Source organism: Falco rusticolus, chromosome Z (genome assembly GCF_015220075.1).
Source record: "Falco rusticolus isolate bFalRus1 chromosome Z, bFalRus1.pri, whole genome shotgun sequence".
In the NCBI taxonomy this organism is placed as follows: Eukaryota; Metazoa; Chordata; class Aves; order Falconiformes; family Falconidae; genus Falco; species Falco rusticolus.
This window is the reverse complement of record NC_051210.1, coordinates 59,504,689-59,516,725: the sequence shown is the minus strand read 5'-3', so window position 1 is coordinate 59,516,725 and position 12,037 is coordinate 59,504,689. Positions and strand designations below refer to the sequence as shown.

Genomic DNA, 12,037 nt, shown 5'->3' with positions numbered 1-12,037 from the left:
TGAATCTCCAGCATAGATGCAGGATGTCAGCCTAGAACATTTGCCAGTTTTGCTGAACTGATGTGAAAAAGGAAATAATCAATGTTTATTTATTGACTCAGATGAGGGCAGTTGTGACTGTATGTTGACACTGCAGAGGTACCTGAGCTAACTCAGATACAGGACATGGTCTAAACACTGTAGTGTGAAGTGCAATGTGAGATTATTTACTCTGCTTCTTGGCAGTTTGGGGCTATGAGTCCCAATTCCATGCCTCTGGTTTTGGTGTCCGTTTGGCATGGCATAGACCTCAGCGTTCCTTACAGGCCACTGTGACTGAAGACAAGCAAAATACTGTGTTATCACCTGTTCCAGTTGTTAAGGAAACTCTCCCCAAAAAAGGCAAACGAGATAAAAACTACAAGCAGCAGATACTGAAATACTGCTTTTTGACATCTTGGTCTGTGGGGTTCCTGACAAGGACTATTCCTATAAGCATGCGCCCCCGAGTGGGGACAGTGCTGGTTTCTGTGTTAATCAAAATACACTGTTCAGTGAGTTACTAGAGCACTTCTTACTGTGCAACAAGTAGCTGAAATAACTCACAAAATGAGCAAAAAGACTTCAGCATAAGTGAATCTCGAGTGGTATGTCATAGAAAATGTAAACAGTTTCTAATCAAATTAAAGTGAATTAGCCACCACATGACAGTGAAGATAATACAATCAAAAAGTACTTTAATTTCCATGACAAGACATTAAAAATACCTGGGAAATAAATATGAAGAGATGGAAATTCCCAATACAATCCTGATATTTCTCTGTGTTTACAAAGTTTAGTGTATGCATCATCTTCAGGTACATACAGACTAGTAATTGTTTTGTGAAGAGTAACAGGGAAAGCTCTTAAAATCTTAAGTTGGTATCATTTTTTCCCCCACAGCCTAATAAATTGTAGTACAGCAATAAGTAAACCTGCTTCGACAAGATTTCTGTAGCAACTTTCATTTTATCAGTAAGGCTGTAGATATGGTGTTATTGTTCTGGGTGGTTTCCTCTAGACTCTCCTTGATAGTCCTTTTTTCTCAGTGTTGGTGTTAGTTGCTCCCTTGCACAGATAAGCAGGACAGGCTGTGATTAAATCAAAGTGAAGGGGCAGTAACAGGATTAATTTCTAATTTACAGTATACAACATCTTTATAACTTAACAAAATCTGTTGAGTTTAGGGGTAGGATATTTTTTAATGCCTGTTGTTTTTCTTTTCATTGTTCCATATCATTTAGTAAGTTAGATAGCCTCCTCTCATGAATAAGCACTCTGCTACTAAATACTTGATAGAATCCTAATGGTTTTTGTGGCTGGAAATTCACAGAGTATCTTTAAAGAAGAAAAAGCTGCAATTCTTTTAGCTCCACATCCCAGAATATTGTTCAAGTTTTACCGCACATTTGCACTTGATCAGGTTCAAGTGGTCAAAGATATAGAATATTGCCTCTGAATGCTTTTTATTTTTCAAACCCCTGGTTTAAACTTAATGGATTATCCATTATATAAAACATATAAGCAATCACCAGATGTTAATTTACTCCTGACCTTTGTTCTGTGGCAGAATCAAGTACATCTGTGTTTACCTTGCCATATGTATAAAAATGTCATGTATGAAATTACAAAGACCTGAAGATCCCACAGTTCTTGTGAGCAGTCTGTTCCAGTGATTCGCTATTCTTATGTTAGGAAGTGTTTTCTTGCCACAGTTTAAACTTATCACTGATTATTACGTTCACTATGGACACACAGAAGAAAATGAAGCCAACTGCATCATCAAAACCTGCTAGCATGTGTCTTTTTTTTTGTCTCCTGAAGTGGTTGATTATTTTTAGCTAATTCAGTATTCTTAAAACAGCCTATTTTTCTCCTGAGCATAATGGACCAGAAGTTCCAATAACATTTAATGTCAGAGTTAAAAAACTCCATGTCACTTTGGGTAGCTGACAGAAGTGAAGTCTCAGAAGGGTTTTCCGTGTGAGTGTAGTAGTGCCAGCAGCCATCCAGAGTGTCCGGCCGGGGAGGGGTAGGTGTTCTGTTGGCAGTGTTCTGGGAGCGGTGTTGCTGTGTCCAAGGCTGCCATCTGCTGGTCAGTCTCTGCAGCAACAGCTCGCGGCCATCTGGGCGGGGAGTGCGGTAGGCGATGGAGAAACCCTTTGGGATTCTGCTCTAGGGTGCTCTTCCAGGCCGGCATCTGCGTGTGTAGCTAAGATTTAGTGTTTGTTTCCACCAGGAGGAAACGTCTTTATCAGAGGCAGTGTTTCTTTGTTGCAGCCCTGTTTATTTACTGGGTCAGTTTCTCTGTTCCCCATTCCAAGCTTCTTTCCACATTTTACAATACCCAGAAAATCTCATTTTTTCTTAGGTCTGCTCTACCGCTTTCATAAATCTTTGTTCCTTGCTCCTTTTCCTATATCTGCTTATCACTATTTTTGTCTCACTTTCACCAGCCCTACTCAGTGACAGCCTGAATTTCAATGTCAAAAAGTGCCTCTTAGACTACAAGTCCTACCTCTTTTTCTCGCTTTGGCATTTTATTCACATTTGCACCTATTAGACACATGAGCATTTAACTGCTTGGTTATTCATTATGAATGGAAGTTGTATCATGCCCAGCAGCTTCACACAGATGGGTGAGTGCCAGGATGCAGTCCTGGAGTATTGACCTAACCTCCGACATAACTATACATACCTTGTTATTTCACAGGAAACTAGGATGAGTGGTTCTAAGCTGTGCCTCCACCCATTTATTCCTCCAGTGGCGGGTTTAAGCTTAGTGTCATGCTCTCCTCTTTCCAGTCATTTGTTTCCTCCCTGACTGCCAGAACTGCCCCTCAGTTGTGTCAGTCCATCTCATGATGTTACGGTGGTCTAAGGTGATATGTACTGATTTATTAAAGCACAAAGCAATAAATCTTTTTAGGGAAAAGGATTTGTTGTTGTTGTTGTTGTTGTAATTTCACAGGTGTAGTTTGAGGAAAGAATGCCAAAAAAGTGTGAACTGGCACAACTGCAGAGAGCATGCCCTCCAAAAAGGGAGCCACTAGCAGAATCATCAGTCCTGCCATGAGCCTCTGGAGCTCTGGCCGCAAACACAACCCAGTGCTAGGTGGAGACAGAGGGTGGGGAAAGTGGCAGAAAAGATGTACAAGCTGGCTATGGGTTGGTGCAGCATTGCAGCACATGTAGGCATTTGTATCGTCATCCATGTAAAATGCTACTCTTTTGATCTGGTTAACACCCTACACTTCCAGAAACAGGGTGGCAGGGAGTGAGTAGGGGAAACCAGAAAAACACTTGCTTATGTTTTACACTCCTTAATTATTTGCTGAGGGTTTTTTCTTCTTTTTTTTGCCCCCTTTAAACAATCACTGTGTTTGTGGGACCATAGAAAATAATTCTTTTTAGTCTTCTCACTTCTAAAATTCAAGCTAGGGCCTATAGAGCAGGCTTAGTGGGTGGAATGCCTGGCGCTTGCTGTCCCGGTGTGCTGAGAGCAGTGCTCCCAGTCGATGCTGGACAGGCTGACCTTCCAGAGTTTCTGTAGCTCCCCCTTACTGCCATTGTCCACCCTTCCTTCACTTCTCCTATGTGCATCCCTCCTGTACTGAGAGGAGTGACTACTGTAATGATCAGTGACCCCACCCCATAACCTGGCGTAAGGTTGAGTTTGTACCAGCTTTACATCATACAAAAAAGGTAGGAAGGAGGGAGGAGAAAGGGCAGAGGCTTTACTTGAAGTAGGGGTAAGAAGCCTAGGTAAAAGCAGAGGGATCTGAAAAAGGATGGAGTAATAGAAAGATGCTAGGTATTTGAGAAGGGGCAAGGGTACTTTTTTTTCCCTCTCTTGCTTTCAATCCCTGTTCATTATACCTGTAACATACTTACTCAGTGTACTTTTCCACCTGAGTTCTGTCCCCATTCAAATTAAAATTTAGGAGTGGAACCATATTCTATGGTTACTTCACTTGATGTCCAGAGGGTCATAAAAGAGAGGATTTATTCCACAAATTTATACAGAGTATGAAACAAGTTGGAAAGAATCCGCAATGATTTTATTATCTGTATAAAATGCACACCTAGGTTACTCCCAGTGTGTTTGTTGAGCCATGTAAGGTAATAAGCACCCACTAAGGTAGGAATTTTGAGCAAAAAAATTCAGAATTCATTCAGTTGTTTGTACTGTATCAATTTCTTAGAGTGGGCTGTTTGCACACAAGAAAGGCTTAGGTAGATTGAATAGAAGATGCAGTGACGCAGGCGTCATACATACTGACTGGCCACATCTCCCTTAGAACACTGTTTTGTGTGGTTTAAACTGTAGCTTTGGTTTGCTACAGAAAAAGAAACTTGTCCAATATTTTCTACCTGTAGAAGAAGATGATCTTCAGTTGTCACGTGAGGGGGGTATCATTTGGAGTGTTACCCTGAAATTATTCAGGAGCATCCAGCTAAGAATAATTAATTTAAAAATACTGCATTGATTCTGTCTCCAGTGTGTTGTAACATGATGGTTATAGTAGATAGCAGCAGATGTTGGTGCTGCCTTACTCAGTTGAGTGGCTTTGCGTACCTAATTTGGTTGTATGCCTGCAGTCGTAAGTAGCATACCAAATAAATTACAACATTTCATTATTAAGAAATTTGCATTATTTTTCTGCCAGTTGTTGTTGAGTGAATATGACATTCTTCTTCCTAGATACCTAGACTTCATTCTGCTAAACTGAACAATCTAAAAAAAATATTGGAAGTTTTATAGATAATTTCTATTCCTTTTCTTCCCTTAAGGCACAAAGACTTTAACAGAGGATTAGGATTAGAATTAGGAACTGCATGCCATTAAAAGCCAAACACACTTGAAACACAGTAAATTGAATTTTTTAGGGTACATCACTGTGCCTAAAAAATCACCTCATTGGTTATTGTCTCCTGAACTCTTCTTTTTTTTTTTTTTTTTTTTTTTTTAAAGTTGTTTTATCTCATGCTAGCGAACGTGGTAACTTTACACAAGGAAAGGGCAAGGCAAGTATGTATGTCTGATATGTTTACAGATGAGATAATCAGTGGGCTCCCTTTAGCTATATCCTATTTTAAAAACTCCAACTGATCTGTTTTTGTGATAGATTTTCTATTATAATCTGTGCATAAGTAAAAAGCACAATGCATCTTTTTGTTATTATCTGCTGAATTGCACTCAAAGAATATGAAGCTAAGCAGTAGATGCTGTCTTTATCTTGTACTATGAAGTGTGAAAAACATTAGATCTACCAAAGCTTAATGCTTTGGGAGCTTGTGCCAAGAGGATGGAAAGTCTTCTGTATTTCAGGCTTAGGTTATTACGCAAGTCCTTGCTTTAAATAGTAAAAGTTTTACATTGTTACTACATGTCAAGTGATTACTTTTTTAAAAGTAAGAGGCGATAAGACCAGCTTTAAATTTGATGTTTATTTGAGGTTGAAATTGTTTAGGGGTTTCCTTTTTTTTTGTTCTCTTTCTTCTGGTTTTGAGGGTTTTTTTTAATGTATGTACTGAATTATACTGTTATGAATGGGATTTTTTTCTTGCATTATATTTACTGTGAGAAGCTAAAACAAACAGAAGCAATACCCAAACTGACCCAAACTCCTAGAAACAGGAAGTAGTTGTTACCAAGAATAGCCAAACTAAGGTTGAATGAATCAGTTTCCAAAATGCTGTTTTGATTGGAATTAATGATGTCATGCACACACACTCATAAATAGAAAATGAGTAACAGTGGGAATAAGTTAGAGTACAATTGACATGGCTACCCAAGAACTGTAAAACAAAAAGACTGAACTAGTCACACTGACGTGGTTAGAATTTCTTAAGATGCTTTAAATGTTTAAAGAATGTTTAAATTGCTGTCTTACATTATATATACACATTTTCACACATACTTATCTATGTTCATATATGTATGTATTTATGTATGTACATATGCATTTATATAGACCCATTTTTGCAGGGAGAGTTTGTGTATATATGCATATATTTATGTATATTTTGCTGCATTTGAATTCTAAATCACCTCTTGGTTTTTTTTCCAAGCACACGTCTAAAAAGACAAGAATATTCTTAACGTTCAAGGAACATAAAATAACAAAGAACAAACCCATTACATGAAATCCCCCAAATCCATCTCCAGTTAGCTTAAGAACTATGTAGTAGTTTATTCCAGGTGGCCAAAAGCCTGGCTCAGTTAAAATTAATTGAGTAAGAATTTAATTTTGTGTCAGTAACCACTAGGCAAAAAATGATCCAGAGACACATAGATCCTAAAACCTGCTAGCGACTTGCTCTAATGGTTTCTATATCTAAAAGATAATTAAGAAATGGAAGTCAAAATTGTTTTTGCTGTCAACCTTAAGGTTTTAGTAATTAGTGTATTAACAGGAGTTAACTGTCACCTATACAGTTAATCAGGAAGTGACCCGTTAGAGCAGTACACATCTGTTACCAGGTCATCATACTCAAGGCTGTCATTATGACTGCTGCCTTAACCTTTATGGAAACTGTTTTTCCATTTCTAAGTGAGGAACTCATAGAGGTAAAAATTAACCAGGAATCTTGAATTAGAAAAACCCACAACAACTCCAAACATGAAAATGATAAGTGTTTTATAAAGCTTTCATCTTTCTCTACATCTATGCACCTGCAAGTATCTGAACACACCAGAAAAAAAGGAACCATGGTCTTAGTATAGCAGTAGCTATGAGACATCCCCAAAATCATCGATTACAATTCTGCAAAACGTGGTGAGTCAGCTGAGGAAAAAGGCACACCAGAAGAATGCTGTGGGAAGCTGGTTCTGAGAGAGTCCTCTCTGTTGGTATTCTTTTATTACTAAGAGATCTAAAGATGGGAATTTACAGACGTTCACACTGCTGGTTTAGATGCCTTAGTGTATCACTAACATCCAAACTGGCTTGGCAAATGTGAATCAGGACTGAAGGGAGACTGTACCTCTTCCAGGCAGCAGCTGGAGGCCAGTCAGAAGGCCCTAGGACATATGACATCGTGTTTGAATACTTGTGTTCGGTTCCACAGTTGCATTCCTTGCGCCTAAACATAAAATTTTACATTAGCATGTATAGGAAGGAGTTGATTCTGAGCTAAGTGTGCCTGTAAAGTATTTCCTTCTTTGGTATTTCTCTCTGTCATGCAAAGCATTTTAGTCTGTGTGTCATGCTATGCTATACAGTCTTATTTGCATTTCTAGTTGTGGGTATGTCATAAATGTTCTTGTGTAGTAGAAATTTAATTCTATGAAAAGTGAGAGAGAACTACTAGCTGGTTATTGTCTCATCTGAGATCTTTGCTTTATATTTTCCAGCACCATCTTGACAGTTACATTCTAAAATGAATCCTCACAGTCCTTTCTTTTTCTGATCAGAGCTGTATTTCATACTGTCTTTCCCCAAAAGGTGCCATCTGTGATCCTTACTTGCAGTATCTGCTTCATCCTTAGTTGGTCCACCTTGATTTTCAGACTAACTGGTTCGTAAGCTGTTTTCCACAACTGCTTACAGAGTCTAATCTTGCAAAGTTCAAAAACTAGTCATTGCTTTAGCAATTTCTTTTGAGCCTATGCTGACAAGAACCTGAACAGGAACTACAGGAATAGGAACACATGAACTAACTGCATAAGAATCTATTCCAAGTACAAGTATAACGTGTTGCTTGTAATTCTGACAGTGCAATAATCTTCTACAGAAGTTAAAGAACATTACCAGAAATAGTATTTTTGATGTCTTCAACAATATTGCCCTCCTTTTCTCTTGAATACTCATCAGATTAATATAATTGCTGCTTCAGACCTAAGATCAACTGCCTTTGAATAGCTTTCACTGCTAGTCGTCTCAGCAAAGGCTGGAAACCTTGAGGACTTTGTAACTGCTATTGTGTTTCTTGCCCCTGGGGCAGGCTGGTGTAGATCTCGCAAATTAGTTGAATACATGTCTTTTGTTCTGCCTGATCTATAACTTTAAAGAGAAAATTAGTAGGCGGAATTTATAAGCCACTGTTCCTAATATGCAGTGCAGAGTCAATAGAAATACCCAGGTCGATTACGATTTTATCCTCTGTCCAAACTGTCAGCATCTTTGAAAGGGGCTTTCTCTTGGTTCTTGAGGCATTCTGTCCAGGGCCACGAAGTTTATAGCATCTGGTTTTTTCTATGGCTTCTTTTTCCAATTTATTCTCTACCCAGCCAACTAAGGAAGTCACCTGAGCTACATTTAAGATGTAGGAGGTAATTGTGTGAGACAAGCCAGGTTCACAGCTACTGGTAGGCAAAATAAGCTCATATTTGTGAACCTGGCCGTGGAATCAGGCTAGCTCAGTGGAATCAGCTCAACATCACATACAATAAATTCTGTCATATATACCCTTGAAGATTCAGAGACTTACTAGTGGCTCCCCCAGTAGTTGTCACACTTTTATGCAGTCCACTTACAGATATATGAAAACCTTCTTGTACCTTTATAGGCAAACTGAAAAAGGAAACTCCAAACGATAGTACTGTTCTTTAGCTAACGTTATTAATAATAATAACGTTATTATACCATAAAATGGTAGATATGGGAAAAAACCATACATACCTCAAAACAAGAATAGGGAGTAGACTGCCAGCTCTGCAGCCTGGCAGAGACACCAAAGTGGAATAGTAACAAGTTACTATCATGGTTGGTGGTGGCTTCAAAAAGGATGTGTGTCCACAGAGGGAGCCCAGGCTTTAGGAATTCCAGGTTTTGTTATAGAAACTGAAATGATGCATAGTCTTCTGGCTCGCAACCTTAACTGGGCAGAAAGTCTTGTAACACACATCTCACTACACATGTATTTCTACTGCATTTGGAATGATGGATATTAAAGGACTGATATCTAGGAAAACTAATATACTGAATAAAGTTACCAAGATACAATATACTGATATAATGTACCAATATAAAAATACCTAGATACAAGTTATGATATCTGTCAAACATCTGATTTCATCTGCATTTCATGCAGAATACTCAAATGACAGGAAAACAAATTAAGATAAATTTAAATGCTTATATCTCTGAAGTTTTTGCAGAACCTGAATAACTATATATCATCATTATCTTACGTTATTTTCAGCCAGCAGACTTTACAGGAAAGCAAGCGCTGAAGCAGATTAAAGAGAAGGGGCTCAAGCGACGACTGGTATATCTGACCCTGGAAACAGATAATGTTGATCCAGAAGGAAATGAAAGTGTGTGGCATAATGGCAAGGTAAGGACTACAGGTCATGTTACAAGAATCTAAGGTTAATTCCCTGTGAACAGAATCTAACTTTCTGTTTCAAGTGCGAATGCATCAATTTTGTTTTAATAGCACAGAACAACTTGAAGCTATGATAAACTCTTCCTAATCTTAAAGCAGAGCAAAGACTAACTAAATATCTACAGAGAAGATGTGAAATACCATCAAGTATCAGAAACTAGACTTGGGGCAGACTAAAGTATTGTCGTTCATTCTCTTCTTTTGCAAGTTCACCATTTTCCTAACAGCGCTTTTGGTATTCACTTAAAATAAACAGAACAGCAAAGTCTGGGCCTCCACACTTCAGCACAGATTATGTGTTGAAACATTCACTAGCCGATAAATTATTGTATATAACAAACATATGCACATGTATAGTGTATGTTCCAATGAAAACTTAATTGAACACAATAGGAATAGACTTTTTTCAAGGAGCAAAAACTTCCCAGTTTAAGGTGATGTCACCCACGGTAGAGAATATTATGAACTGCATGACATACTTGAAAGTTGCTTGTCCGAAGTGTATAAACGAAAACTAGTATGTGAGATGTGTAGTTGTTTGGGTTTTTGGCTGTTGCTATTTTTTAAGAAAACCTCACTGCATCTTGAAAATAAAGATAAATGTTTGTGGTTTTTTTCAGGTTATTGGCAACACCACATCTGGAAGTTTCAGTTATAGTGCTCAGCAGAGTCTGGCTTTTGCATATGTTCCCACAGAACTCAGCAAAGTTGGACAGAAATTGGAAGTTGAACTTTTAGGAAAAAATTATCCAGCAACTATTGTACAAGAGCCACTGGTGCTGACTGAACCAACGAGAATGCGCCTTCAGAGAAAGGATGAAAGTCCCAAAATATAAACACAGCTGCAGACACACCAAATTGTGCAGTAGGAAATAGTTCCATTAATATGCATGAAATTAAGAGAATCAAACTACTCAGATTTGCTGATTACTAAACACAAGATCCTCATTGCCATACATCAGTGAGAAATCCAATGGTGTTACCCTCTTGCTTCCTTGTATGGGCTGTTCATATTAGAGATCTGAGCAGAGTTCATGAACCACTATGCATTCCCCTTCTCAGCAGTGCTTGTAAGCAGAAGGTGGCAGGGAATGAGTAGATCTTTGATTCAGCTTGCTCCCACATTGGCTGGCAGATCTGAATTAATGCAAAGGAAAAAGTTGCTCCTGACAATAAAACAGCAACTTCTTCCTCCTCCTTGACGCTCACAGTTCCTCCTTCACCTGCCCTCAGGGTAAAGTAGTTTATCCTGGCTCCTTACAACATGACATTGCAAACTTATCATTAAAATAAAATCACTAGTTCTGCAGAGAAATGCTTCCTTAGGAACTGAAAAACATCCCAGCAACCATCAAAAGTAATAAAGGCAACATTAAAGGCAAACTGAACTGTTAACATTTTTTTCCCCATGTGTCAACCTGGCAGAAATTTTCAGAGAAGATCAAAATCTAGTTCTTTTTAGTGAAACAGTTATAGGAAGCCTATTCTTCATTATGTTACATGAATCATTTGGTAGATTACATGTAATATTCTACAACACACAGGATGTTGTTGTGCAATTTCTGAACAGCACTTAAAGTACTGTGTCATGGATTTACTGTTCTAAATCTGAAATGCTAGACTGGCACCACAGAAATTCAGTTCTTCCTTTTCCTGTTAATTATAGATGGAACAGCAGTAAAAGCCCTATGTTGTCACACAGAAATACTAACAATGAAAAAATATTTAAATCCACAGCAGAGGAGCTTTTTTCAGTGTTAAATATTCAATAACCCAAATAATCAGGATTGGGGTAATGTTTATGATGGAACACACTAAATTATTAAAACACTCTTCTGAATTCCATTAATATGCTCAACAATTCTTTCGAATAGCAACATTACAATTTCCAACTTACAAAGAGAAACCCTCCCCTTTAGGCTATAGATAAATGTTTTGGAAGGACTTATGAATTATATCCAAAATGTACTTTCTCCAAAAGAGTTGGCACCTCTAAATCATCAGCAAAGAAGGAAATGTGTAAATAGAATGTACCAGGAGACACACAATTCTGATAACAAACACTTACTTTTGCTAAAGTAAGTTGACATTACATTGTGCTGTTCTGAATATCTTTTACAAAGCAGGTCAAAATAAAATACACAAACTTTGGCAGGTTTGCATGTAGCACTATCTTGAATGAAAAATCCATTCAGAAATTATTCTCTGTAATCCTTTCACTAGTGATTTAGTTCTACTTTGCTGAATCGATCAGAGATGTTACTTTTTCTAAAGATGACATTATCTGTAATGAGACACGTATCCATCATGTTTCCTTGAGCATTTAAGAAATCTAAAATACAATGTAATGCTATATGGTTTTATGTACACTACAGAGGAGGAGAGCAAATCCTAGGAACATAGTGTTGGATTTTGCTATTTCTCGAGAACATGCAAATTCACTAGAAGTCACCTCCTGGAATATACAGTAGGTTATCCTGAGACAAGCTCTCACATATGCTTTCCTAATAAGCTTTGCTATGCCAAAACTCTGTTTCAACTATTCCTTCCACATCCCAATCTGAAAGTTAGTATCATGTTTGTAACTCCTTTTTCAGCTTGGAAGAAAGAAGTGCTATTCATTAACATATCAACCGGATGAGTCTAACTAAGCAGAAGGGGCAGACTTCCTGCAGCCTGAGCA

General features: G+C 38.0%; 1 protein-coding gene across 1 annotated transcript in view; it reads left to right on the top strand.

Moving 5' to 3' along the window:
• DMGDH (dimethylglycine dehydrogenase) overlaps window positions 1-11,505 on the top strand; it is a 45,637-nt gene extending 34,132 nt beyond the window's left edge. The window contains exons 15-16 of the mRNA XM_037372779.1: window positions 9,169-9,303; window positions 9,975-11,505. Of these exons, the coding sequence (XP_037228676.1) occupies window positions 9,169-9,303; window positions 9,975-10,190 (351 nt within the window). The 3' untranslated portion in view covers window positions 10,191-11,505. The remainder of the gene's footprint in view (window positions 1-9,168; window positions 9,304-9,974) is intronic.
• Window positions 11,506-12,037: the final 532 nt, after the last annotated feature.